This window comes from Lacerta agilis, chromosome 1 (assembly GCF_009819535.1).
Source record: "Lacerta agilis isolate rLacAgi1 chromosome 1, rLacAgi1.pri, whole genome shotgun sequence".
Taxonomy (NCBI): Eukaryota; Metazoa; Chordata; class Lepidosauria; order Squamata; family Lacertidae; genus Lacerta; species Lacerta agilis.
The window spans coordinates 133,326,631-133,354,552 of record NC_046312.1 but is presented as its reverse complement, the minus strand read 5'-3'; the positions used below and the strand labels follow the sequence as shown (position 1 = coordinate 133,354,552).

The following is a 27,922-nucleotide window of genomic DNA, read 5'->3' as shown; positions in this document are numbered from 1 at the left end:
GTCCATGTTCTCCATATAAGTTGGAACAGATTCTAGCAATTTTGTCTGCAAAACATACAAGTTCACTATAACACGCCATAAAAGGTTCCAGATCTTGCTTGAATCTGTGTTCAAGAGGATCTTCACCTGTGTAAAGGTTCCACTGAGCAGGTGTTCAGATGGTGCAGAACTAAGGGTACTTCACTGTCATCACCACCACAGAGTGCCCACATGTGTTTGATATTTGTCACGAGTCTTCTGCCATTTATATTCTGGTTGCCAACCCTGTTGCTTTATTGCCTCAGCTCTTCAGAAGTACTAAGAAGCTGATTCTTGAGCTGAGGACAATCTTGTTATAGTCTGAGTCATACTGCATTCCAAGTAGACACAAGGGCCATGTTTCATCAGTCTTTGGAGAGTGGAATATCACATTTGGTTCTCTACTGCTCAGAAATTATAGGCAACTTGTAGGCCAATCCTAATCAGGTAATAGTGTATGAAGCAGAGTCAAATATGGCTCTCCTAACCTCAGATCATCCACACACACCCCACAAACTAGTACAGAAGACCATATCCACAGTGCATGTGTTTGACCAGATACCATTTGAGACAGCTTTTCTTTTTTAATTTAATTTCCATACCGCCCTATACCCAAAGGTCTCAGGGCTGTTCACATAAAATATCAAATACATAAAATCAAAACAAAACCAACAACCCAATAACCCCCCCCCCAAAAAAGAGCCAGCATTTTTAAAAAGGGTATAGGATGTAGTTCAAGTCAGGCAAAGGCCTGGTTGAAAAGGAACGTTGTTGCCTGGGGTCTAAAGATGTATAGTGAAGGTCCCAGGAGAACTTCCCTGGGGAGAGCATTTCACAGACGGGGAGCCAACACAGAGAAGGCCTGTTCTCGTGTTGCCACCCTCCTGACCTCTTGTGGAGGAGGAACATGAAGAAGGGCCTCAGAAGATGATCTCAGGGTCCGGGTAGGTTCAAATGGGAAGAGGCGGTCCTTGAGGTATTGTGGGCCTGAGCCATTTAAACCAGCACTTTGAATTGGGTCCGGAAAGTAATTGGTAGCCAGTGCAGTTGGACCAGCATTGGTATAATATGCTCAAACTGTCTTGTTCCGTTGAGCAACCTGGCCGCTAAATTCTGCACCAGCCCTACGTATAATGCATTGCAGTAATCTAACCTTGCAGTTACCAGAGCATAGACAACAGTAGTTAGGGTATCCCTGTCCAGATAGGGGCATAGCTGGGCCACCAGCCAAAGCTGATGGAAGGAACTCTGGGCCACTGAGGCGACCTGCGCCTCAAGCAACAGCAAAGAATGCAGGAGTACCTCCAAGCTATGAACCTGCTCCTTCAGGGGCAGTGTAACCCCATCCAGAGCAGGCGACCTCCCAGCCATCTGGTCTGAAAAGCACCCACTAACAGTGCCTCAGTCTTATCTGGATTGAGCTTCAGTTTGTTGGCTCTTACCCAGTCCATTTCCAAGGCAAGACACTGGTCCAGCACTTCCACTGCCTCACCTGCAGATGTAAAGGAGAAATAGAGCTGAGTGTCATCAGCATACTGCTGACACCATGCTCCGAACCTCCAGATAACCCCACCCAGCGGTTTCATGTAGATGTTAAACAACATGGAGGATAGAATGGCTATCCTTTGAGGCCATGAAATTCTGACCCAGCTCTGAGAAGACATAGTCAGCATGATTGTTAAAGTTCCCCAAGGCCAGTGATGGTGAACCTTTTAGAGACGGAGTGCCCAAACTGCAACCCAAAATCCACTTATTTATCGCATAGTGCCAACACGGCAATTTAACCTGAATACTGAGGTTTTAGTTTAGAAAAAACAACTCATACATTAACATTTTTGTCTTACTTAAAAGAAAAACACATTAACAGAGCTTTCAATGGTACAAACAACTTTTTATTGAAAGGTAAAAGTGCATTTGGCATGCTTTTGAACAATTCATGTGATTTTTGCTGTTGTATGCATGTTGATAGTTTGTCTAACTTTGGCTCATACTTTGTAAGTTTGAGAGCAACACATGCAGCACTTAATTCATCTGTTAGTCTGTTTCTGGTGTCAGATTTGATATACAGTGGTACCTCTAGTTACGAACTTAATTCGTTCCGGAGGTCCATTCTTAACCTGAAACTTCTTAACTAGAGGTGTGTTTTTGCTAATGGGGCCTCTTGCTGGCACACGATTTCCGTTCTCATCTTGGGGCAAAGTTCTCAACTCGAGGTAACTCTTCCACGTTAGTGGAGTTTGTAACCTGAAGTGTTTGTAACCTGAGGCATTTGTACTCGAGGTACCACTGTACAGGGGAAAAAGCAAGAAAGAAGATCATTCCAAGAGGCCTGGACACAGTCGTTTGGAGTGACTGAACACAATGGGAAAGTGTTATGTATTCTGTGCAATGAAAGTGTTGTGTGTCGCACATCGTGTCAAACGGCACTTTGACACCAACCACAAAAGTGTTGCCCAACTTGGTGAAACTGAAAGAGAAGAGTTTATTGAAGGGAAATTGAGGAAATATCATCCCCAGGACTGTATCTTAATTATTGCAACTATCTTTCCTGCTTGGCAGGGGGTTGGACTGGATGGCCCTTGTGGTCTCTTCCAACTCTATGATTCTATGATCTTTCTAGAGCAAATCATCTGACAGTTGCCAGTTTTCAAATTTCACTGTGCATAGCAAAACATGGTAAGCCCCTCCCTGATGGGAATACAGTGGTACCTCAGATTACAGACGTTTCAGGTTACAGACTCCGTTAACCCAGGAATAACACTTCAGGTTAAGAACTATGCTTCAGGAACAGAAATTGTGCTCTGGTGGCGCAGTGGCAGCGGGAGGCTCCATTAGCTAAAGTGGTGCTTCAGGTTAAGAACAGTTTCAGGTTAAGAACAGACCTCCAGAATGAATTAAGTATGTAACCAGAGGTACCACTGTATTCATTTTTGGGTGCTCAAGACTTTGGAGTCTACAAAAACACAAAATTAAAAAAGAATGAAGCACCCAATACAAATCTATCCCTGTGTCTGTGTCACGGCAGCAAGCCTCGATTCCTCCGCAGAATCACGTGGAGAGCGGTGAGGAGAGGGGTGAAGGGAAAAGAAGGAGCCTGTTCGCTGTTGAGAAGTCCATTCCTCCCGTGCTGCAGATGTGTGGGATTGTTACAGTAACGCCTGTCTGTTTACATTCCAGCACTGATTTTTGGAGTTGTGAGCGGAAATGGAGACACGCTGTTCCGTTTTGTATAGCTTTTGCTTTTGCAGCTCTCTCTCCGAGGAAGAAAGACAGGGGGGAGCCATGTTTTTCTTTGTTCTGTTACATTTGATTTAATTTGCAATAAATTAGGCTTTGTTGACCACAGCAAACTATGGCAAGTGCTTAAAGAAATGGGAGTGCCTGATCACCTCATCCGTCTCCTGAGAAATCTCTATGTGGGACAAGAAGCTACAGTTAGAACTGGATATGGAATAACTGATTGGTTCAAAATTGGGAAAGGAGTATGACAAGGCTGTATATTGTCTCCCTGCTTATTTAACTTATATGCAGAATTCTTCATGTGAAAGGCTGGGCTGGATGAATCCCACCTCCCCCTGGGCCCCCCCATGAAAACGACTCCCCTCCTTGTATTTGGAGAGGAGTGCCCTATGAAACACCGGATGGATCCGCATGACTCCAGGCAGCCACAGGCGGAACGTGACGGGATTGATTTGCTGGACAACCTCAAACGGCCCCAGCCTGCGGTGCACCAACTTCCTGCACCCCTCCCTTATGGGCAAACCCCGCGAAGACAGCCATACACGATCACCTACCTGGATGCTTTCTCCCTCCCGTCTATGCCTATCTGCATCCCTCTTGTAGTCCTCCTTGGCCTTCTCCAACGTTTCCACCAGCTGCACCATTTCTCCAGCCAGCTCCTGTGCCGCTGGCACCTCCAGGACCTCCTCATCCCTCCCCGGAAAAGCCCTTGGATGCCTCCCGTAATTGGCCATGAAAGGACTCATCCCCGTGGTGACATGCTCTGCATTGTTATATGCGAACTCGGCTAGTGGCAACTTGTCCACCCAGTCCGTCTGTCTCTGATTCACATAGCAATGCAAATATTGCTGCAACACCCCATTTGCCCTTTCCGCCTGGCCATTGGTCTGAGGGTGTCTGGCCGTGGATAACGCCACCTCTACTTGCAACAAGTCCATGAGCTTGCGCCAAAAACGTGAAGTGAACTGCCGTCCACGGTCCGAAACAACCCGCGAGGGCAAGCCATGCAAGCGAAATACATGCTTGAGAAACAACTTGGCCGTTTCCTCCGCCGAGACTGCCCTCGGGCAAGCCACGAAATGGCACATCTTGGTGAACAAGTCCACCACCACCAAAATCGCCGTCTGCCCCTGGGAACGAGGTAAATCAGTGATAAAATCCACCGAAACTACCTCCCAAGGCCCTCTGGGCGTGGGCAACGGTTCCAGGAGCCCTGCTGGCGCCGCCCTCTCCCCCTTGGCCCTTTGGCACATATCACACCCCTGCACATACTCTGGATGTCCTCCCCCACTCCCGGCCACCAAAAGTCCCTCGTGACCAGGTCCATGGTCTTGCGCTGACCAAAATGCCCTGCCGTGGGCGTGTCATGCATCTACTTAAGTGCCCTGGCTCGTAGCTCCCCCTCAGGTACATACAACACACCCCTTCGATAGAGTAACCCCCCCTTCTCAACAAAATCCCCTTCCGGGTTACCCCCCTTGATGGCTTGAAATTGCTTGTTAGCAAAGTCGTCATTTTTGATCAGCCTGGCGATCTCCCCCTTGAGATCCAAAGTCCCCCCGCAGGCCCACTGCTTCTGGTCGAAGATGTGCCTTGGCTCCGGAGACCCCTCATCCTCCAGATATTCGGGCTTCCGCGACAGGGCGTCCGCTCTGACGTTCTGCTCCCCCGGAACATACTGGATTTTGAAGTAGAAGTCAGCAAAAAACTCCGCCCAACGAATCTGCTGCTGATTTAGCACCCTCGCCGTGCGCCAGTACTCCAAGTTCTTGTGGTCAGTGCAGACCTGTATCTGATGCTTGGCCCCCACCAAAAAGTGCCTCCATTGCTTGAAAGCGGCATAAATGGCCAACAGCTCCTTGTCCCACACCGTGTAGTTACACTCCGACTTGTTCAGTTTTCTTGAGAAGAAGGCACACGGCCTCCAATCACCTGCATTGTCCTGCTGCAAAAGCACTGCACCAATTGCTCGATCAGAAGCATCTGTCTCCACCCTGAGCGGAGCGCGTGCGTTCACATGCATCAGCTGCTCTTCCGACGCAAACACCTGCTTCAAACGCTCGAAAGCCCTTTGGGCCTCCTCTGACCACACGAACTTCTTCTTGCCACTTAAACAGTCTGTTATGGGCCCCGCTACCTTGGCGAAGTTGGGAATGAATTTGCGGTAGAAGTTGCTGAAACCAAGAAACGTCTGCACATCTTTCTTGTTCCTGGGGCTCTTCCACTCCAACACCGCCTTCACCTTTTCCCCATCCATGGCCAAACCTCTGTCTGTCAGGCGATAGCCCAAAAAGTCCACTTCCTTGGTGTGAAACTGACACTTCTCCAGCTTAGCGTACAGTTGGTGCTCCCGCAGCCTCCTCAGCACTGCCCTGACGTCTCGCACATGCTCCTCCTCATTCCTTGAGTAGATGAGCACGTCATCCAAATAGCAAACACAACTCTTGTACAAGAGGGGACCCAGCACGTGGTGCATGAACGCCTGGAAACAGGGGCTTCCCGCTTGCAAACCGAAGGGCATCACTAAATATTCATAGCTGCCCAGAGGGGTAAACATGGTCATCTTCCATTCGTCCCCCTCTCTCACTCGGATCAAGTTGTAGGCCCCCCGTAGGTCCAACTTGGTAAAAATCTTGCCCTCGCGCACCCTCGTCAGCAGATCGTCAATCCGCGGCATGGGAAACGTCAAAGGCTGCGTCATGGAGTTGACCATTCTAAAGTCCATGACCAATCTCCTCTGGGTGGTGTCTTTCTTGTCCACGAAGAAAACCGGACTCCCTCCAACAGCTCGCGATTCTCGTATGAAGCCGCGTTTCAGATTCTTGTCTATGAACTCCTTGAGGTCTTCCATCTCCTTGTCCGACATGGCGTACAACTTCCCCGTCGGCAACCTCGCCCCTGGTACCAAATTGATCTGGCAGTCGTAGGGCCTATGGGGAGGCAAACGGTCTGCCTCTTTTTCACTGAACACCTCAGCAAACTCAGCGTAAATCTCTGGTAACTGGTCTCCCCCTTCCACCTGGACCGCCGCCGCCAACACCTTCCGACTTTCGCTGCTCCTTTCACCCCAACAGTGTTCCACGCAATGAGCAGAACCGAAAGCCAAAGACCTCTGATGCCAGGCCACCACGGGGTCATGTTGGTTTAGCCAGCTCATCCCCAACACGATGGGCGGTCCCGCCAAGGTGGTGACGTTGAACGCTATGACCTCCGCATGCCCCCCAATTTTCATGCGCATCGGGGGGGGGTCTGATGGGTGATTCCCCCCCCCAGCAGCTTTCTTCCGTCAATCGTTGTCACCTGCAAGGGAAATTCCAATGGGAGCAAATGCAGCTGGTGCTCCAGGGCGAACTACCTGCTGAAAAAATTTGCGCTCGCCCCCGAGTCCAACAAGGCCTGGACTTCCAACGGATGGCCATTTGGGAGCTCTAGAGTCACTCTGACCACGATGCTGGGCTTAGGTGCCTCGGGTCGGGGCACTTTCACTGCTGCTCCGCCTGGCTGCTGGCCCCTCTTCTCTCCAGCCAGGCTACCTCGTTTCCCTGCAGCTCAGCCTTGACCTGTTCAGGTTGAACCGTGCCCGCCATGCCCTTCCACCCCCTCCTTTGGGGGCAAGATCTGGCAAAATGTCCAGTTTGGGAACACACATAGCACTTGAGCCCAGTCTTAGGAGTCTTGCCCTCCACCTTGCGCACGGCACCTGGCCCCTGCGTCACCTTGACTGGCGCTCCTCCAATCTCCATTGTCTCTGGCTGAGACTGTATCCTTTGTACATTCCCACCACCGCCCGGGATGCGGTTGCTGAAATAACGCTCCACCCTTTGCGCCCCTTTCAGGTGAGCGCGCTCCTCCAACCTGACCCCAATGGCAAGGCAGGCTCGCGCCAGTTCATTCATGTCCTTTGGGCGCGGACAACGGGCCAGTTCGTCCTTCCACCTCCTCATTGAGACCCCCCACGAACATCGCTTGAGACTGTTCACACAATAAGTCCCATCCCACACTATGAGTCAGCATCGAGAATCGGGTCCAATAATCGCGCACCGTCATGGACCCCTGCTTGAGCGCCAACAACTCCTGCTGAGCCACATTCTTCTGAACCGAAGAAGTATACATCGCGTCCATAGCCTCAAAAAATTGCCCAATATCCTCCAAAGCCTTGTTCTTTGAGGCTATTAAAGGCCTGACCCAAGCCTTGGCGCCCGCCTCCAGATGAGTAATCACAAACGCAACCCTCTCCCTGTCGTGAGTGAAATCCTCATCCTGCAGCTTCAGGGCATACTGCATTTCAGTCTTAAAATTCACCAGGGTTCCCTCCAAACTTGCTCACCAGCGCCCCCAGCTTGCGTCCCACGGCTCCCGGGTGCACATGCTGCTCCAACTGCCGGCGTTCCTCTAAACGCGCGCTCAGCCGCTCTGCATGTCTCTCCAGCTCACCGTTGCGTGTCTGAAGCGCTGCCAACTGCTGCCGGGTCTCGTTTAGCTGCTCGTCTCTCTGCTTAATGAACCTCTCCAGCTCCTCCACACGCTGCTGGAGAGCGTTCAGCTGCTGTCCGGCAGTCAACAATCGTTCCTCCTCTTTACTCATGACGCCTCTTCAAAGCCGTCCCGAAGGAGAAATCTCACAAGCAACCGACAGAGATTGCGTGGATACTGTCAGGAAAGACTCAGTGGTTGCTCATGAGGAAGCAGTCCAGAGCCAAAGAACTTCTAAAAACTAAGTTCTTTATTGTGCAAGCTATATACAGCAGAGCAAAAGCTAAGAACTTCCTTCCATTACAGATCAGATCCAAGCAATGAGCTTTTCCTGTTTCCCTTCCAGCAAAGCATCCTGGGAAATCTCCAGCCCCTCCTTCTCCCCCTCTGCGACCGGTCACCCATCATGAGAGCCTGACCTCTGTCCCAGTTTTCAATGCGATGCTCCGGCTGTGAGTCTGTGCCACGCTCTAATCTTTCTCCCCCTTCTTCCCCCTCGCCACTGGAATGCGAGCTATGCGAAAGACTATCAGAGCTGCTTGTGAGCTGTCGAACGTCTCTATACTTTCCAAAACTTTCCGATACTACACCCATACCTTCCTGCAGTGTCAGGGGGGGGGGACCTCGGGGACCTCCCTGACAGGTCTGAAGCTCAACATCAAAAAAACTAAGATCATGGCCACTGGTCCCATCACCTCCTGGCAAATAGAAGGGGAAGAAATGGAGGCAGTGAGAGATTTCACTTTCTTGGGTTCCATGATCACTGCAGATGGTGACAGCAGTCACAAAATTAGAAGACGCCTGCTTCTTGGGAGAAAAGCAATGACAAACCTAGACAGCATCTTAAAAAGCAAAGACATCACCTTGCCAACAAAGGTCCGTATAGTTAAAACTATGGTTTTCCCAGTAGTAATGTATGGAAGTGAGAGCTGGACCATAAAGAAGGCTGATCGCCGAAGAATTGATGCTTTTGAATTATGGTGCTGGAGGAGACTCTTGAGAGTCCCATGGACTGCAAGAAGATCAAACCTATCCATTCTTAAAGAAATCAGCCCTGAGTTCTCACTGGAAGGGCAGATCCTGAAGTTGAGGCTCCAGTACTTTGGCCACCTCATGAGAAGGGAAGACTCCCTGGAAAAGACCCTGATGTTGGGAAAGATGGAGGGCACAAGGAGAAGGGAACGACAGAGGATGAGATGGTTGGACAGTGTTCTCAAAGCTACTAACATGAGTTTGGCCAAACTGCAGGCAGTGAAGGATAGGCGTGCCTGGCATGCTCTGGTCCATGGGGTCACGAAGAGTCGGACACGACTGAACGACTGAACAACAACAACAAATTAGGCTTAGATGTTACTCCTCATGGCTAAGCTTCTGTTTGAACTCTGCTTGTCGTGTGCTCAAGTCCTTGGATATGGGCTACATCAGCATGACGGGAGACCAGAGTGATGAATCCCAGGCGATGCTGCGTTGGGGGTGGGGGAGGTGCCGGCCTCGTTGTTATCACCCAATGCTATCATCCCTGCCTCGGCGCTCGGATGCTTCCACCTCGCTGCTTGGAGCGTGAGGAGCAGCTTGCGTGCTGCACTCAGCTGGCTCCGCCTGACTCAGTTGAGGGACGTGGAACACAGCAGGAGCAGCTGGGCTGGGCAGAGGGGCGGGGGATATGAGAAATGTCCTCAGGTGCACGTGGAGAGGGGGGGAGCAGCCCGGCCCCACGTCCCTCTGGCTTTCTAGTAATGAACTCTGGCGAACTCTGTGCTGGGGCAATGGCGCTTGTGCCCACAGAGAGGGCTCTGAGTGCCCCCGCTGGCACACGTACCGTAGGTTCTCCACCACTGCCCTAGGCCATCAGCCTTGAGGTTTCACACATCTTTCTTGAGACAGCCTCCATCAGCTCAGGCAAGGAAACTGTTGGGTGGGAGGTTTCAGTGGCACAGACCAAGTTCTGAAGCAAAACAAAACAGCTTGGTTATATATCTTGTCTAATTAAGGTTGTTTTTCTTGGCCAATCACTTTTGAGTGTACTTCTCTACTAGTGATATACAGGGTGAGTCCTTTAAAAGAGGCCCCATGGATACAGAGTACACATGTTCCACGGGGCCTCTTTTAAAAGACTCACGCGGTATAAGGGGTGTGTAAGCCGCTCTGAGTATGTTTACGTGCATTTCTTAACAAAATAGGTAGGGGGGGACATTCATCAAACTGGAGTTTTAGTTAAGCCCAAATTTCTACACAATCCTACACTTGGAAGTATCTTAATAGCTAACCTACATAGGTTTATCGTAAGGAGTTAACCCTAACAGGCAACATCTCATTTATTCAAGGTCTGACAGTTTCAGTGATTCCCATGGGGTAAGACACAAAGCCAAAATTGCTGACATGTATATGTAGTGGTGTATATTATAGCCTTGTTTGTGAGCTCTACATCAGCTTGTATCTAACATCCTTCCCATCTTTCCTAATAGGGTAGATCATTTGAGTAATTTTCTCATAAAATACAGAAGGCTCATTGAGCCCACATTTTTAGCAATTTCGTTGGATGATTAATAGATCCAGGATATGGAATAGTTTGCATGCAAAAGGTGATATCCAAATTGTAAATTCACATTTGACCTAATTATGCCTACATAATACTAAGCTTACTTTGTTGTTCATGGTTTTATTAGCTTTTTTATCCTAAGATTAATGGTGTATTTGATGCATGCTAGTGAGAGCCAATGTGAAAAAATGTTAATGAAGGGGAATGTATATGTGCAAGTTCTGACATGAAATCTAGGTTTTTCTTGAAACTATGAATGCAAAAGAGAACTGGCAGAAAACCACGTTTTAGCCTATTCAAAATGAAGCAGTCCTATGCTAGGTTAATGGAAGCCATACCCTTCCCTAATTGTAATAACTCATAACAAATTTTTGCCAAGTATAAAACACATTACTTTAATGTTATTAAACAGTGAAAGGAAACTACAAAATAATGTCAGTGATTTTTATGGCTAACAAGGTTGTACTGTGAATTTGTCTCTGATAATTTAGGAGATCAAATAATATTTAGTTGATATTTGAAACATGGATTGCTGGTTACATTTAAAAAAATATATTTAAAACACACAATAGCTGTAAAAGATACGTTGCTTCTTCAATTTGGTGAAGGAATGCTTGTTTATATATAAGTACAGCTGGGCTTCTGCAGGGCTGGGTAGAAAACACACCTGTGATTGCAAATCAGTTGACATGGTGATACAACTGAATATTTGCCTCCTATAAAAGTGCAGTGAAGTCCCTCAGAACTCCTCTGGATTGGCTCTTTTTGTGTTGATACACAGGTAGGAATTGAAAGTGCTCTCTTAATCTTAATGGATGAGGCCATTCTTCTGAGTAGTAGGTCAAACAGGGCCTTAAATGGGAATGGAAAGCCTAAAGGAAGCCAGTACACCACTGCTTCAGATTCTGCAGGGTGATGTCTTACTCTCCTTGGGTGGTGATGTGCTCTGCTGTGCTTGCTCCTGCAGCTTCCAGGCAGGCTTCATTTGCAGCCTCTCATACTGTAGTATTCAGCACTGTAGTTGTATCTTAGGAGGATGTGCAGCTGTGGCTAGATTATGAACATATCTGGAAGGACTGAGGCCTTCTGTGGGTTCTAAACACCATATATGTGGTGACTCTAATATAGACAGGTCTTCAGTGTTGTGAAGTATCTTGTTGTACCTTTCTGTCTTTGTGTACATATGTAAATTGGTCCAAATTCTATCGTGGAATTCTATCAGGGATAGGGAAAACGTGTTTTAGGTCAGGATAATAAAGGAATCTACTATATATTCTGGAAAAACTCCCCCCCCTTTGTTCTCAGTAGGTCTGGCCACCTCTTGATACCATCATCAAACTTGGTATGAGGGTTCCTGAGGTGGGGTGGCAGTTTTTGTTGATGTGGGCAATGCAGGCACCATTTTGAATCAAGATGGCAGTACAAAATGTAACTTTGTTTGATTTTTGGAGTGATGGGTACAAACTTTTGGATTTTTGGAGTGATGGGTACAAACTTGACTGATTTCAAACTCTGCATGATTGTTCCTGGGGCGGGGGGTCTGTGGTTTTCTTCAGTGTTGGGCTACTGGCCACCATTTTGAATTAACGGTGGTCCAAAATGTGACTTAGGCTTGTCTTCACCCATTTTTGTGTGTGGTGGTGGGTCCAAATGGCACCAATTTCAAACTCTGCATGAGAGTTCCTGAGGTGGGGATAGTAGTTTTTGTCAATGTTGGGATGCTACCCACTATTTTGAATCAATATGGTAGACCAGAATGTAGCTTAAGTGGGATTTTTTCTGATTTTGGGCATAACCATTCTATCCTGTGCTAATTTGTATGCCTCTGAAGATGTCAGCACCTAACTTGGCACAAGGGTTCCCAACATGGATGAGGTGTTCTTCATTCATGTTTGGATGGCAGTTGCCATGTTGAATCAAGATGGTGGACCAAATAAACCACAATTAAACATTAGCATCCCCCACACCCCAAACACTGATTCAGGGCTAATGTTCCCCAGGTCAGGTAGGAACTCTGAGGTGCATGTGTGTGTGTTTGTGGTGTTATTAGTTATCCACCCTTCGCCCTAAGGTCTCAGGGCAGGTAACAACAATAAAACACAATATTACTCTCTCTCTCTCTCTCTCTCTCTCTCTCTCTCTCTCTCTCTCTCTCTTACATACACACTGTAAAACTGTAAAACTCACAGATTACCCTATCCATATAAAAACCACCATATTCTTTGGTAGTCAGCACCAGGGTCTCCCTGCCAGTTCTAAATATGTGGCTTTATCTGTGCCCCTGAAGCGGCCTGAAGAAGCCATTTCTAATAATTCATTGAAAAACCTGGAAAGCATTTTTTTTTAAAGGTGGGTGAAGGGGATTATTCAGGAATATGTATGTGGTAATAGATATTCAAGAGGTTATTTCTCACTTTAGTAAGCCAACAATAGGTTGTTTTTGTCCTGGTCTATCGTGATTAACAGAAATAATTTCCTCTAATACAACAATGGGGAACCTTTTTTTTCAGGCCGAGAGCTGCATTGCTCCATGGAAAACTGTTGTGGGGCTCATCCCAGTAGTGCACTAGGCACAACTTAAAGCACATTGGATATGTGTGGGGCTTCATGCCCCCATAATAGCATTTGCTTCAGAGGAAACAAAATACAGGTACTGATTTTAATCAGGTTGTGGTAGATTGATTACAAATTTCTGAATTGCTGAAATATAGAGTGAAAACTGTTTCACTGGAAAACTTGATATACTGCTCTGCAGCACCCTCCTTTTTTGAAAAGACCATTTTGAGCTTGCTCTGTTCTCAGTCTGCTTAGAATTATTTTACCTTTTAGAATCAACATGAGTAGCTTTGACTTTGTTCTGTCTTGAAGGTAACTATTTATTACTATGGTTCTTTAAATCTCTCGATTAATAGGAGCAATTAAACAATAGTTTAATTTCCATCAAATTAACTGCCCCAAGAGATAATTGCAACATAAATGAAGATAAATTTGTTTCAATACACCACGAGTTTTATATAAGCCAAGAACTGAATCTCCAGTTTAAAATCAGAGGTGAAACTTGAAATCACATGTGACCTAGTCTTAATACATGACCCAGATGGGCAAATGAGCATATTCCCCAGAGGGTCTGAGGATTAGATCCATGTGTGTTTAGACCCCTTGTGAGCGGCGTTCGAAATTAGCTGTGCGCAAGTCACATTTTGCTACTGACAACTGGTCTTTTCTGACTGGATGGAGATGTCGAGGCGCCACCCTTGGTGCTTAGCAACTCCACCTGCCTAGCTGCAGTCAGCTGGTCAGTCGGACACAGCAGCACTAAATGTGCACAACTTTTGCTGCTGTGCTACACCCACCAAACCCCTGATTTGCTTGGTAGTGCAGCAACAAAAGACACTTTTTTTTTTTTTGCTGCCACACTGCCGAGTGGATCACATGTTTGGTGGGATAGATGCATCTTTTGCTGCCATGCTACCCTGCACACCCTCTGATTCACCAGTCAGTAAGCTATTTATTTTTGCTGCCCTACCCCTGGGCGAATCAGGTGTTTGGTGGGGTAGAGCCCTACTCTGCAGACACCCTGATTCACCAAGCTTGCTCAGTTGTGCTGGTCCAAGCTGCCACTTGGTGGAACAGCATGTGGGCCAAATCTCTGGGAGGTAGAACACTTTAGTAACAGGTACCTCTTATCAGCCTTCACTGGTGCAATAGCTCTGCTTTTTTGAAGATACTACCATCATCCAAGCTTTAGGACAGCCTTCCCCTCCAAACATTTTAAATGAAACTTCCATCAGCCCCATTCAGTATTGCCATGGTGTCTTGGTTGGAAGTAGTCTAAAACATTGGGAGGGTAACAGGTTTGGAAAACTGCCTTGGGACCTTGAGAGTAGACTACTTAGCTAAAACTGAAGCTGAAATATCCCTCAGTTTGGCCTTCCTTTTTTAAACTTTGTGCTGATCTACTCCAGGAGAAGTTACAAAAACAAATACATCCTGCACCAAAAGCCCCTTCCTTTTTCTTTTTCTTGGAGATGGAGGCTGTGTTTCATTCAGAATAATTCTAATACTGTGACATTCTATCTGTGGTTTTCTAGCTTCCCTCTTGAAAACAAATGATTCACTTAACTGTTCTCATTGCAAATTCATTCATGTGGAATCCAGAAGAAATTGATTTAACTTTTAAAATATTTATTGTGATTGAAAACACATCTTGGTTTCAAGAGATTTGTGGTGTACACCAATAGCCTATATATTACTAATAACAACAGCAACAGAAAAGTAAGCACTTTTACCATTAGCTTCTGCTCCTCTGTAGTTTCTATGTGCATCAGCTGCAGGACTGCCAGTTTATGTTGTTGGTCAGATCATGAAATTGCTCTTTAATGTAAGCATGACTCTGAACAGAGGAGCAAAACGCTGCATCACAGGGTTTCTATGTAATCAAATTCTTTTAATTTTGTCTTTACAGTTGCACAGAAGATTGTTGCAACAAGGAAAAAACAGCAGTTTTCGATAGGCCCTTGCAAATCCCTACCAAACTCTCCAAGCCACTCATCTGTATGTTCAGTCCAGGTTTCTGCAGTACATATCAGCCAGGTATGAAATAGAATGTAATTATTTCCTTCCCTTTTAGTGGTAGATACAAACTGAGCAACGTGAATTGGCATTGGTAACCAGTGTTCATGCATTTGACCCAGATTCTTCATATCACAAGGCAGCACTGTTACAACTAGGAATAGAATATGGGTGTCTGACAACCTCAGGCAGAGAGTATTTTCAGTTGGTCTTTGGATAGCTTTCTTTGAGTTTCTGTGCCCTTCTGTTACCTTAATTTATATTGTATTTAGCTTTGAAGGTTCACAATGTGCAACGACAGTTAAAGAGCTAAAGAATCCCCAACCTAAATATGCTCCAAGACCTTCTAAAAAAGGCCATTTAAATAGAGCCTGGAAATCGCTTCTAAAATATGTAAAGTTTAAACTATGTATTTCCACATGTCTTTGTTGTCTGAACTTGGCCAAATGCGTGATACTTTAAGAGGTGACTCACAATCAAGTTTAGAGATATAGGGTAAGAAGGCCATCCTGTATTAGGCTCAAACAGTGTGGGGGTGTATACATCAAAAAACCAACCAACCACCACACAACAATGCCTTGTTTTAGAGCCACATGAAGCAGATATTGGAGCATCGGTGTAATATACTCTTCATCACAATCCTTTTACAGGAGGCACTCAGCCTATTCACCTGAAGCTGGTGAGCAGCTTACATGCATCCTCAAAAAGCATCTTATGAGGGCATTTCACCCAGTTACCAGACACTGTTGTTACCAGCCATTAGGTTGTGCACATATCTCCCTTTGTGAAATCACTTATGCAGCCTAAAGTGTCTATGTCTTTGTGTATAGTTGGAAGCAGAGCACGGCCACCTGCCAGCTTACCTAAGGGCCAATTGTTACTCATTGCATGCAACTAACATTTGAAAGCTTTGTTGAACGTTAAGAAGTTTCAAATATGAATAGAACATTTTTAAAGCCATGGTAAGGAACCTGTGGACCTGCAGATGGCAGTTGGAGTCCAGCAACATCTGGAGGTCCCACAAGTTCCTCACTTCTCCTGCTTAACAAGTTATAAGATCACAACAGGTTTATCAGACAACAATGCTTTGGGAGGTATACTCTATTGGAACAGTGATCCCACGCCTGGATGTCCCAGATGTCCTTCTAATAATGTATATTTCATGCTCATTGTTTCCTTAGTGAGAAAACAAGCATATTGTGTTAGATTCTCAAAATCTAAAAAAAAAAAGCAACAAACCAATCAAGGCTCTTTAGCAAACATCAGATTTGTGAAGCTTGGGGAATCCTTCGATTCCTCTCTACATGAGCAACCTTCACAGTTCATTGAAGGGGATATCCCTCAGCTGTAACAGAGTGCTCTAATTTTATCTCCTAGTCTGGAGAACTTTCAAAGGAGGAATCTGTGCAAGATACTAGGCAGGATTGTCATGTTCCACAAAACAGTTTTGCTCTAAACTCTCAGTGTCCTTGAATGGCACGAGATTAAAAGAATGAGGGAGGTGCTTCTAGAAGGCAACCCAGGATTGAGTGTGCAATACACTAAACAATTGGTTCTAAGGATCAAATTCGGGACAGACACACACATTTTTGGATGGCCCTGCTGGCCAACCAAAATTTGTGGTGGTCAAGACCATGCTCATCTCTGAATAGGGAAATGTGAGATCCTGTGTGATGTCATGCTGAATTTAAGAGATACTTGAAGTGCTTGTTGTTGTTCAGTCGTTCAGTCGTGTCCGACTCTTCGTGACCCCATGGACCAGAGCACACCAGGCACCCCTATCCTTCACTGCCTCTCGCAGTTTGGCCAAACTCATGTTAGTAGCTTCGAGAAGTGCTAGCATAATGCAAATGCCAGGGCTAGTCCTCCACTCCTGAGAAAAGGCAGACTTTATAACATGTGTCACTTCTGTGGGGCTAAGAGTGTTTCCAAGCAATTTTGTCACACGGATGAGCTCCATCCCTCTTCCCAAGCTTAAAGGTATGAAGGGGAAACACCTGCAGTTGTGCTGGGCTTTTGTAGTGTTTGAAGCACCTATCAAGCCAATCCAGCATGGACAGGATCCAGCCATTGTTCTGTGTTTCAAGCTCAGGAAGGATATGGAGGATTGTCCCAGCAGTTGTGCTGTAGTTCTGAGGTACTCTGAGTAGAGAAGAACAGTTGGGGCTTATTAGTATTTGTATTACACTTTTTAATGTGCTTAGAGCATTTCTGAAACGCAATGCGAAATAGCTATTTCCTCATACCTCTTTGCAGTTTCTCATGTTTGCCAGAGGAAGATGGGACACTCATAGTATTATGTGGATTTTGGACAAGTTTGCCAAGATATTGGAGATTTATAATCAGAACTTATACCTCTTTTAACCTTTTCTACTAATACAAAACTCATTTTCCTAGTATGTAGCCTTATGTATCCAAAATAGCACTACCTGCACATAAGAAGGATGTATCAGTGGACTCAGAGATGCCCTAACATTTGCAGGGGGGAAACTATGGAGTGGGAGAAATTGAGAGCATGCTCAGTTTGGAAAGCTGTTATACTGGAAAACTCTGGGAGTGGGAGTGGAATGAAAGAGGTTAGGCTTGCTGGCTGAAACCTTAAACTCCTTACTACAGAATTTTGTTGCCAGTCCAACTTCTGTCTTTCAAAAGCAGCTGTTGGGGAGGGGCAGTTCAATTGTCTTGAGACTCTGGTGCTGGAAGAAGGGGTTAGTCCTTTACATCCAGTGAACCTTTCCTAAACAAAAACTTCCCCCAGACTTCTGTTTGCCTGTTGGGGAAAACATACACAAAAGTAGCATGTAGGGCAAGGATTAACTCCCTTATAGTTCTGATCTAATTTGTCCCCTCCCCAGCTGCTTTTCTTTTAAATATTTAGACATCTCTCGTGCATCCCCAGAGCCTTGGCTCCTTTCCCCCTGAGAGACCTTCCCCTCCTCTCTGGATGCCTCACCGCTCCTCCTGCTGCTAGAAAAGGTACTGCTGGCAAGGTGGGACTGGGGCTCTCTGTAACATCCTGAGAGCCCTTGCACCACTCTGCGCTGAGTCGGGGATAGTTCCCTGACAAATGGGCTGCCTAGAGGTCCTTGCACCAGGTGCATAAGGATTAAACACAGTAAGAATTGTAAATACACTGCCACTGCTCTGTCAGCCTGTGTGGCTTTTTTGTATCTAAAGGCTACTGCATGTAATTAGTGGCTTGGGTGAAATACCATGTGGTATCCTCACTGCAAATTTTTTGGGTACATACTGAATACCCCCCCCCCCAGTGTGTACCTTTTTGTTTTTTGCTATTTTTTATTTATATCTGCTGTAGAAGATGGTCCCCAACAAGAGGCTTGTGCCCATTCCAAGAGTCAAATGTCCAACCAGAAACAAAACTTATTCTCTCCTATAATTAATGTGTTGAAAATCAGTGTTCTGAAGAAAATAATATTACAACTCATACTCTTCCATTCATGACTTACTCAGTATTCTATGTAGTGTCCAGAAAGAATATACCTTGTGAATGATTCAAATAGTTCTCTGTATACTGTTTTGCCCATCACACAGAATTTTTTTTCACACCAATCTCTTCCATGTGGCCTTTTTGGGTTTCATGTGATGTATCAGTCTTGTGGTTCATCTCCATTTGGTATCTGGATGATCTACTGATCACTCAGCTTCCAACAGGGACTTAAGAATGTGTACTTTTCCTCATGCCTTCAGTTGCATGACTTAATTAGCAACAGAGAAAAGTGTTTCTGCTTATTATTCTGCAAAGAAAATATCTAGGAGGGAACATGGCATGTGGAGAGAGTGCTTCTGTCCCTGGACAGGCAACAAAAGATTCAGTACCTAATCATCACAGTGCTGATGTATTTTCACACCAGCCTAATGAGGAGCACCACTATCAGGTGTCCTGCCAGGATGTGATTCTGTGGATGTGGTTCTGCAAACAAGCCTCTTCAGAGATGTTATGTTTCCTGTCTCAGGCCTGGATAACTCAGCAGGAATTATACTAATGACTGAACCGAGGCTCCATGTAAGAGATTTTTTTCCTCTTAGGCATGTCCCCTAGTTATTATGAAGCCTCCTTGAATGAAGGGCTAATCACCAAAACACACAGGTTCAGTGGATGTGGTCAAAGACAAAGTGGCTGGATCTTTGAATCCCATGATTTGTGCTGTGAGTGTTCAAAGAGTGGAGACAACTCATCAGCGAAGGTATACATTGCAGAAGTCCAAAGAAACCTGCCAAACTTTGCCCCAGGCACAACATGAGGCAGGGGCACAAATGCAATAGTGTGCTGTCTCAGTAGAAATAGTTCCTGTGATCTTCCATCAAATCTGTATTTGTAACTCTGGACAACCACAGAGTGGGCAGATATTTCTCTTCATTTAGATGTCTCTAGACCTGGGGGCAAATAATTGACCAAGAATACATTTATTCTCTTATCAGAGTCATTCACAGAGTCAAACAGAAGATTTAGGAGGCAATCTTACTCTTATCACCTTGTACTTGCCCATTAGATGTGCTCTTCAGATCTCTCTTCAGGTTGTCATCTCTCTCTCTCTCTCTCTCTCTTTATTGGTAAAAAAACCCACAATACTAAGACAGGACAAGTCGGTGTCATGTTAGAAATCTTTAGCTTTTAAATAGTCTAAGGTTAAAGTATATCATATTCCCCAAGTATCCTAGAAAATATTTGTATTAAACAAAATCCAGTATTAAAAGATCAAGTAGTAGTTAACATGTTTAATTTCTTATTTTAATCATCCCATTCATCATCATTCTCCAAGTCAGATTCTTTGGTATCTGAAAGGTATATTGCTATGTGTCACTTCTGAACAACATCCTTAACAGCAGCAACTATTTCTTCATCAATGGCTATACGCCCCCATAATGACAATTTCAATTTACACCAAATATCTAGATTTTTAAAATTTCTTTCCAAATTAACATATAATTATCATTATCATTAAATACATTTATATTTTTGGATGTTAAATTAATACCAAGGTATTTTATTTGTCTAACCACTGCAATTTCAAATCTTTTTTGTAAATCTTCACTTTCATCTTTACTCATATTCTTTACCAACATTTTTGTTTTCCCTCTATTTAATTTAAATCCAGCTAATTTGCCAAATTCTTCTACCTTTTGTAACATTTCTCCAATACTAACTTGTGGATCTTCCAATGTTACCACCAGGTCATCCGCAAATGCCTTCTTTCTTACCAATTCTGATGCCTTTAATTGTAGTTGTTTCTCTTAAATTATTTGTTAGGATTTCTAAGACCATTATAAACAGCAGTGCCCTTTGTTGTATTAAACGTCTCAGATAATGTATTATTAATAATTAATTTCACCTTTTGTTCTCCATAAATTGTGCTAATTCCTTTCAGAAATTTTCCTCCTACCTCCATTCTTTCCAGGGTCTTTTCCATAAATTTCCATGACAAATTGTCAAATGCCTTTTCGGCATCCACAAATATTAGCGCAGCCTTTTTATCTATTCTCATCTCTAGGTATTCAATAATATCCACAATGGTTCTTACGTTGTTCCTCATCTGATGTCCTGGCAGAAAACCTGTTTGGTCCTTAAGTATCACTTTATTCAAAACTATCTTTAGCCTGTTTGCCACAATATCTGTGAACAATTTATAATCCAAATTTAACAAAGAAATCGGTCGATAATTTTTAACATTCAATAAATCCATGTCCTGTTTGGGTATCAATGTGATGAAGGCTTGTACTCTCAAAGTCATATCTCAATCAATTTTAAAATAAACAAAACAGAGGAGCAGTTTATTTTTGTCTTTATCTTTTCCTTCTTTTTTAAGTTTCTAAGTTGTCTTTCACCTATGCTTCTTCTTCTCCTCCTCCTCCCTCTTCTCCACTTTCCTCTTCTTCTTCCTCACCTTCTTCCTCCTCTCCTCCACCCACTGCGCTTCCTACTGTCTCTCCTATTGCTCCTTCCTTCTTTTTGCCTTCCAGTCCCAGTTCATTTGGATATCTTCTAGTAAATTTCTTCAATTCTTGAACACTCTTTATTCTAAATTTATTATTTTTAAAATAAAAGGACAATCCCTCTGGAAATTCCCAGCGGTATTGTATTTCTTTTTTGTTTAGAATTCCTGCCACCTGGCGGTAAGGGTCTCTCTTCTGAAGAAATCTTGTCAGAATTTCTTTATAAATGATAATTTCTCTCCCTCCAATGACTAATTTCTGTGTATGGTTCAGCTTTAAAATTTCATTTCTGATATCCATGGAGTTGAACATCACCAAACAGTCGCCTGGTAGTTTTTTTACTTTAGCTTTTGCTGATCTGACTCTTATTCTGAAGACATTCAAAACTATTTCCTCCTGTTTCATGTCCAACCATTTTGCCAGCTCTTTTACCAGTCTCTCTCTTAATATTTTCATTCACTTCCTCTGGAATTCTGCTAAATTTCAAATTCAATTGCTTTTGCCTTAGTTCAAGTAGAGCTAGGTTGTCTAAAATATCCTCCTGTGCTTTGTTTAGACCCACCACTTCCTCCTCTACTTTTTTCGTTTCTTTTTTAGATTGTTTAATTTCTTTTTGGGCTTTTTGACGGAGTCCTCAATCGTTTTAGATTTCACCGATAAATCCTTTAATTGCTCTGTCAATTCCCCTACCACTTTTTCAAACTCCAGCCGCACACTTGATCAGTTTTTTCTTCAGGAAAGGCTGCTGAATTTTCAATCAGAGGTGGCTTCAACGGAAACAGCAAGGCAGACGAGACACAACGAAACAGAGACGAAGCAGGGGAGACGAAATAAGCAACGGCAATACAGGCAATCTGGGAGACAAGCAAGATGGAATCAGCTCTTCTATATGTCCCAAGAGCTCCTGCCGTTTAGGGGCAAAAGATCATGAAATTTCCCCTAGCTGTTCTTAAGTCTCTTAGGCACTTTCTATAAGGATGGTGATTCTTCTAAGCCGGATTGTTGCTCCTTTTCTTCAATTAAAAAACACCATATTATACCTTTCACCGGCGCGCCAGAGGGTCTCTTCCCAAAACTCTGAGGTTTTCTATTTATTCCAATCCTTCCAGTTCTCCCAATGCAAAATCTTATGGGGGGGGGTAGGCAAAGTCTTACTCACACTCTACAGGAACGCCGCCTTTATTCCGTCTTGCAGCGTCTCAACAAGCGCCGTTTTCACGCCAAAGTAGGAAAGGACTCCCTTTTTGCGTTCCTACACCTGTCCGAATGTCCTTTCATGCCAATTCTTTCAATAAATTCTGGGTAGTTGATGTTCTCTGCTTACCCTTTATATGCCAAATTGTTCTTTTTTTCTTGGAGATGGGCTGCTTTACATCTGGTGCTTGAGACTACACATCTCTGAGGGTTGCGATATACCCCTTTGCATCCGCTACACTCCTTTCCAAGAGTTCTCTCAATGCGACTCTTGCCCAGAGAGGGTAGCAAGGGACGCTGCCAGGTACCACGAGCTTCAAGGTAGCCCCCCTTCAAGCGCCTGGGTCCGCATAGCCTTTGCGAGACCCCTTTACCCCCCCCCCAGGACGCTTGGAAACCCAAGAAGGTTTTCTGCGCACCCAGCAATGTCCACAGCTCCGCCAGAAGTCATTACCAAGGACGTTCTTGGCAACGATTGCCACGAAAGACTTCCATGCTTTCTTCTCTTTGCCATTCATCTTCCTGACAAATTCCTCATCTCAAACAAGGGAACGAATTTGAGGTCCATCAAACACACCTGCTTTGATCTTCTCGAAAGACAAAGCGGGAAAAGCTGCAACTATATGTAGAAAACATTTACATTCAGTATTTATTTTATTTTTTTATAATTTTATTATTATTTTTCAACATAAGGAACAAAAGAAATACACAAATACAGATACACATAAAAACACATAATAAACAATTCGAACAAAAAACACAATAAACAAAAGAAAACATATACCTACCTAAATAAACAAAAACATACATTTATCCTTATCTCATTCTAGTTTCAATCTTCTTTTACCGAGGACCTCCCCCGCACACTCGGCTGCATTCAATAACAATATAGTTTGGTAACTTTATATCTTTTTCCCATCAACATTAACCATACTTCTTAAAATCTTTAGGACATTAATTACTCCAATATAGTTCATCACTTAAACTACACATCCTAAAATTCTTAAACAATTAAATCGTTCATAACAATACTTCGTTTACCAATTTTATCTAACATCATCTAGCTAAGACCAATTCATCTAGCTAATTCTGCTCAAATATTCAATTTTACACACTTATTTAAATAGTCTTTGAAATTCTTCCACTCCTGATACACCTTCTCCTCCCTCTGGTCTCGGATTCTCACGGTCAGTTCGGCGAGTTCCATAAAGTCCATTAGCTTCATCTGCCATTCTTCCACTGTCGGGATCTCTTCACCTTTCCAGTTTCTTGCAAGTAAAATTCTAGCAGCTGTTGTGGCATACATAAAAAACACTCTATCCTGACTGGGTATCTCACCGTTGGTCATGCTCAAAAGAAAAGCCTCTGGTTTCTTACTAAAGGTAATTTTCATTACCTTCTTGAGTTCATTATAAATCTTCTCCCAGAAGACCTTTACCCTTGGGCATGTCCACCACATATGGTGGAAGGTACCTTCCACGGATTTGCATTTCCAACACACATTGTTTGCTGCAGGATATATCTTAGCTATCTTAACTGGTGTCAGATACCACCTGTATATCATTTTCATAATGTTTTCTCTTAATGCACTACAAGCAGTAAATTTAACACCTTTCTTCCACAGCCTCTCCCAGTCCTCCATCATAATATTATGCCCCACATCTTTTGCCCAATCTATCATTACTGATTTAACCAGTTCATCTTTCGTATGCCACTCTAGCAACAAATTATACATCCTGGAAAGGTTTTTAGAGTTCGGTTCAATTAACTCTGTTTCCAGCTTTGACTTTTCTATTTGAAAACCAATTTTCTTATCGGCTCTAAAAATTTCATAAATTTGACGATACTGCAGCCAGTCGGTGACTTTTTCAATTTGGTTGTAACTTTTCAGCTTAAATGTCTCACCTTCTTGCTGCAGTATATCTACATATCTTGGCCATTTTGCAGGCATATTAGGTCTTTTATAGGCCTTGGCCTCAACCGGTGAAATCCATCTAGGAGTCTTCCTCTCCAACAAGTCCTTATTTCTCATCCAAACCTGATAAAGGGCTTTTCTTATTATATGATTCTTAAAAGCCTTGTGGGCCTTTACCTTGTCATACCAAAGATAAGCATGCCATCCAAACATATTATCGAAACCTTCCAAGTCCAACACATCAGTGTTCTCTAATTTAAACCAGTCCTTCAACCAGCAAAAGGCCGCTGCTTCAAAATAAATCTTTAAGTCTGGCAGGCCAAAGCCTCCTCTCTTTTTAGAGTCCGTTAGAATCTTAAATTTAATTCTTGGCTTCTTCCCTTGCCAGATGAATTTCGTCAAGTCCTTTTGCCATATCTTAAAACAGTCCAGTTTGTCTAAAATTGGAATGGCTTGGAATAAAAACAGCATCCTTGGTAACTCATTCATTTTAACGGCAGCTATTCTGCCCATCAGTGAAAGCTTCAGTCTTGTCCATATCTCCAAGTCCCCCTTTATCTCGGTCCACACTTTTTCGTAATTGTCTTTATACAGGTTTAGATTTTTTGCAGTAAGATTAATACCTAGATATTTTACTTTCTTAACGAAATTGAGGCCAGTGCATTCCTGTAATTTCTGTACCTGCTCCAAATTCATATTTTTAGTCAATACTTTGGTTTTCACCTTATTTAATTTAAAGCCGGCTACACGCCCAAACAATTCAATTAGTTCCAAGGCTTTGGGGACACTGCTTTCAGGTTCTTGTAGGGATAACATCAGGTCATCTGCAAAGGCACGTAGTTTGTATTCCTTCTCACCCACCCTTATTCCTTTGATCTGTCTCTCCATTCGTATCATATTTAAAAGGACCTCTAGGACCGTGATAAACAGCAAAGGGGAGATAGGGCACCCTTGTCTTGTTCCTCTCTCAACTCTAATTTCGTCCGATATCACACTGTTTATTATAATTTTAGCTTTTTGTTCTGAATAAATGGCATTAATGCCATTTAAAAATCGTTGTCCCACCGCCATATTTTCCAAATTTTTCCTCAAAAATGTCCAAGATATGTTGTCAAAAGCTTTTTCAGCGTCTATAAACATCAATGCTGCATCCGTGTTTATGTTTTTTTTTCCAATTTCTCTAAAATGTCCACAATGATTCTCGTGTTGTTGCTTATTTGTCTTCCTGGTAGAAAACCTGCTTGATCGTTGTGGATATAATCCTTCAGGACTCTTTTTAATCTCCTAGCCATGACATTTGCAAATATTTTGTAATCCACATTTAAAAGCGAGATTGGACGGTAATTTTTCATCAAAGTCTTATCTGAATCTGGTTTCAAAATCAGTGTGATATAGGCCTCCTTCCATGTCTCCGGTGCCCTACCTCCTTCTAGTAGCTCATTGCAAACTTCTTTTAAAGGCTGTGACAGCCAATCTTTTAAAGATTTGTAATACTTTGCAGTCAGTCCATCTGGTCCTGGGGCCTTTCCTATCTGCATGTTGTTGATTGCCTCTTCAATCTCTTGAGTAGAAATCGGGTGGTTGAGCATATTTATCTTGTCTTCTGGGATCTTTTGCAATCCATTTTTTTCCAGAAACTGGTCTATCTCTGATTCTTCTATTTTGTCTTCCTTGTACAATTGCTTATAAAATCTTTGAAAACACCACCTAATTTCCTCTGGGTTCTCCACGCTTTTTCCATTAACTACCAAATTGTTGATGATGTTAGCTTTCTGTCTTTTTTTCAGCTGCCAGGCTAGTAATTTCCCGCATTTATTCGCCGATTCAAAGGTTCTTTCAGTACATTCAGTATTTAATGCCTTCAGGAACTGTTTCATCAAGCCATATTTTTCCATGTCTCCTATGTCGCATTTCAAACTCCAAATTAATTCTTTTAAATCCATCTCAGAATCAAGTCCAGAATTCCTCCTTCCGTGTTGATTGTGACATGGAAGGAGGAATTCTGGATTTGATTCTGAGATGGATTTAAAAGAATTAATTTGAAGTTTGAAAAGTGACATAGGAGACATGGAAAAATATGGCTTGATGGGACAAAATTTTGCGATGGGACAAAACTATGATTTCAGACTACTGTTGGACCATCAAACGAGAATCCCCTGTGCAAGTCCACAAAACACAAGAGCTACAAGCGCAGATTCTTACCTGAATAACAACAGCTTGTAGATACTGTGTATCCCAAGGTAATAGGTACCTTTTTTTTTGCATACCTCCAACTGTACAAAGGTATACAGTACATGTCATTTTCAATGCTATACATGTCAGTTGCAATGCTGGTCCTGAAAGATATACATTGGCTCCCAGTACATTTCCGAGTACAATTCAAAGTGTTGGTGCTGTATACCTGAAGGAGCCCCCATCGTTCAGCCCAGACACTGAGATCCAGCGCCGAGGGCCTTCTGGCGGTTCCCTCACTGCGAGAAGTGAAGCTACAGGGAACCAGGCAGAGGGCCTTCTCGGTAGTGGCGCCCGCCCTGTGGAACACCTTCCCATCAGAGGTCAAGGAGATAAACAATTACCTGACATTCAGAAAATAACCTGAAGGCAGCCCTGTTAATTGTGGTATTTTAATGTATTTTAATATTTGTTGGAAGCCGCCCAGAGTGGCTGGGAGACCCAGCCAGATGGGCAGGGTACAAATAATAAATTATTATTATTAAAAGTATTATTTTACTTTTATACACTTACATTTATACTCATATTATACTACTTTGGCTATTTGTTTAATAAAATATTGAATTCTTGCATTGTGAAAAAAGGCAGATTATGGTGAAAAGTGAAAAACATTAATTGCAAAAAACCTAGATCTTACAGAACAAAACCAACTTCAGATTTGAAATCAGCATGTTGAAATTAGGTTAGAACAACTGCAGGTGTCAATGCAACCAAAATTTTGTTCCCCAGTGATAGCAAAGCAGTTATTGTAGTATTTGTGGATACCCTTTTATAAAAGGAGGACAAGAGCAAAAGGCTGTACTCTAGTTATTGAATTTAGTTTGGGGATATAGTTGCTGCTAGATGAATGGAACTCTGAAATACATTCTGTTGAACAATCCTATGAATTAAGATTAGCTTGACAGCAGAACAAATTTTGTAACAGGTTTGGTCAATTTTGGATTGGTCCTTTAGTTGAAGCCACCTAGAATGTTTTTTCCCCCTTCATCTAAAGCAGGGGTCAGCAAACTTACCGCACCTCGGGCTGGTGTCTCCACCGCCAATCACGCAGCCGGCTGGAGGGTGGGGGAGCGTGCACCCATACGCATGCACACACGCTATTTCCGGCGCACTTCTGGGTTGGAGGAGCACTGGAAATAGCTTGTGCGCATGTGCACGGGCCTCTTCCAACCTGGGTGTGCACTGGAAATAATGCTTGCACATGCGCTCAAGCTATTTCTGGGCCGGATAAATGAGTCCCTCAGGCCTTAGTTTGGAGACCTCTAATTTAAGGAATCAGATATCGGTGATATGCTGAATGATCAAGAAAAATGTGCTTTGGAAATGCTAAATTTTATTGGTGTTGGGTTTTTAAAATTTGAGATTGCTCAGTTGGGTTTGAAATCCTCTATCCTCACCCCACTCCATTTCCAGTGCAAACTGGCTAGTGGTTCTAGGATTCTGTGACATAGCACCAAAATTTTTTGAACAATATGACTGATTTGCAAATGGTGTATAGTGCTATGCATCAGGAACAATATGGACAATATTCAGCTAATAGAAAAGAAAGGTTATCTTTACAGTTCTTAACCCGAGGTACTATTTCTGGGTTAGCGGAGTCTGTAACCTGAAGCGTCTGTAACCTGAAGCGCTTGTAACCTGAAGCGTCTGTAACCCGAGGTACCACTGTATTCCAATTGTCTCTTGCAGTTAAGTTCCAAGAGTAAGAGAGATTGTGGTAATTTTTTATTTTTATTTTTTAAAACCTACTCTGCCTGCTAAAGATGAAATTAAACTTGTGATGTAGC

The 27,922-nt window shown here is 43.6% G+C and overlaps 1 protein-coding gene across 1 annotated transcript in view; it reads left to right on the top strand.

Annotated features, from left to right (window-relative positions):
• Positions 1–27,922, top strand: part of AGAP1 (ArfGAP with GTPase domain, ankyrin repeat and PH domain 1) — a 372,692-nt gene that overhangs the window by 100,730 nt on the left and 244,040 nt on the right. The window contains 1 exon segment of the mRNA XM_033172415.1: positions 14,736–14,863. Within this exon segment, the coding sequence (XP_033028306.1) occupies positions 14,736–14,863 (128 nt within the window).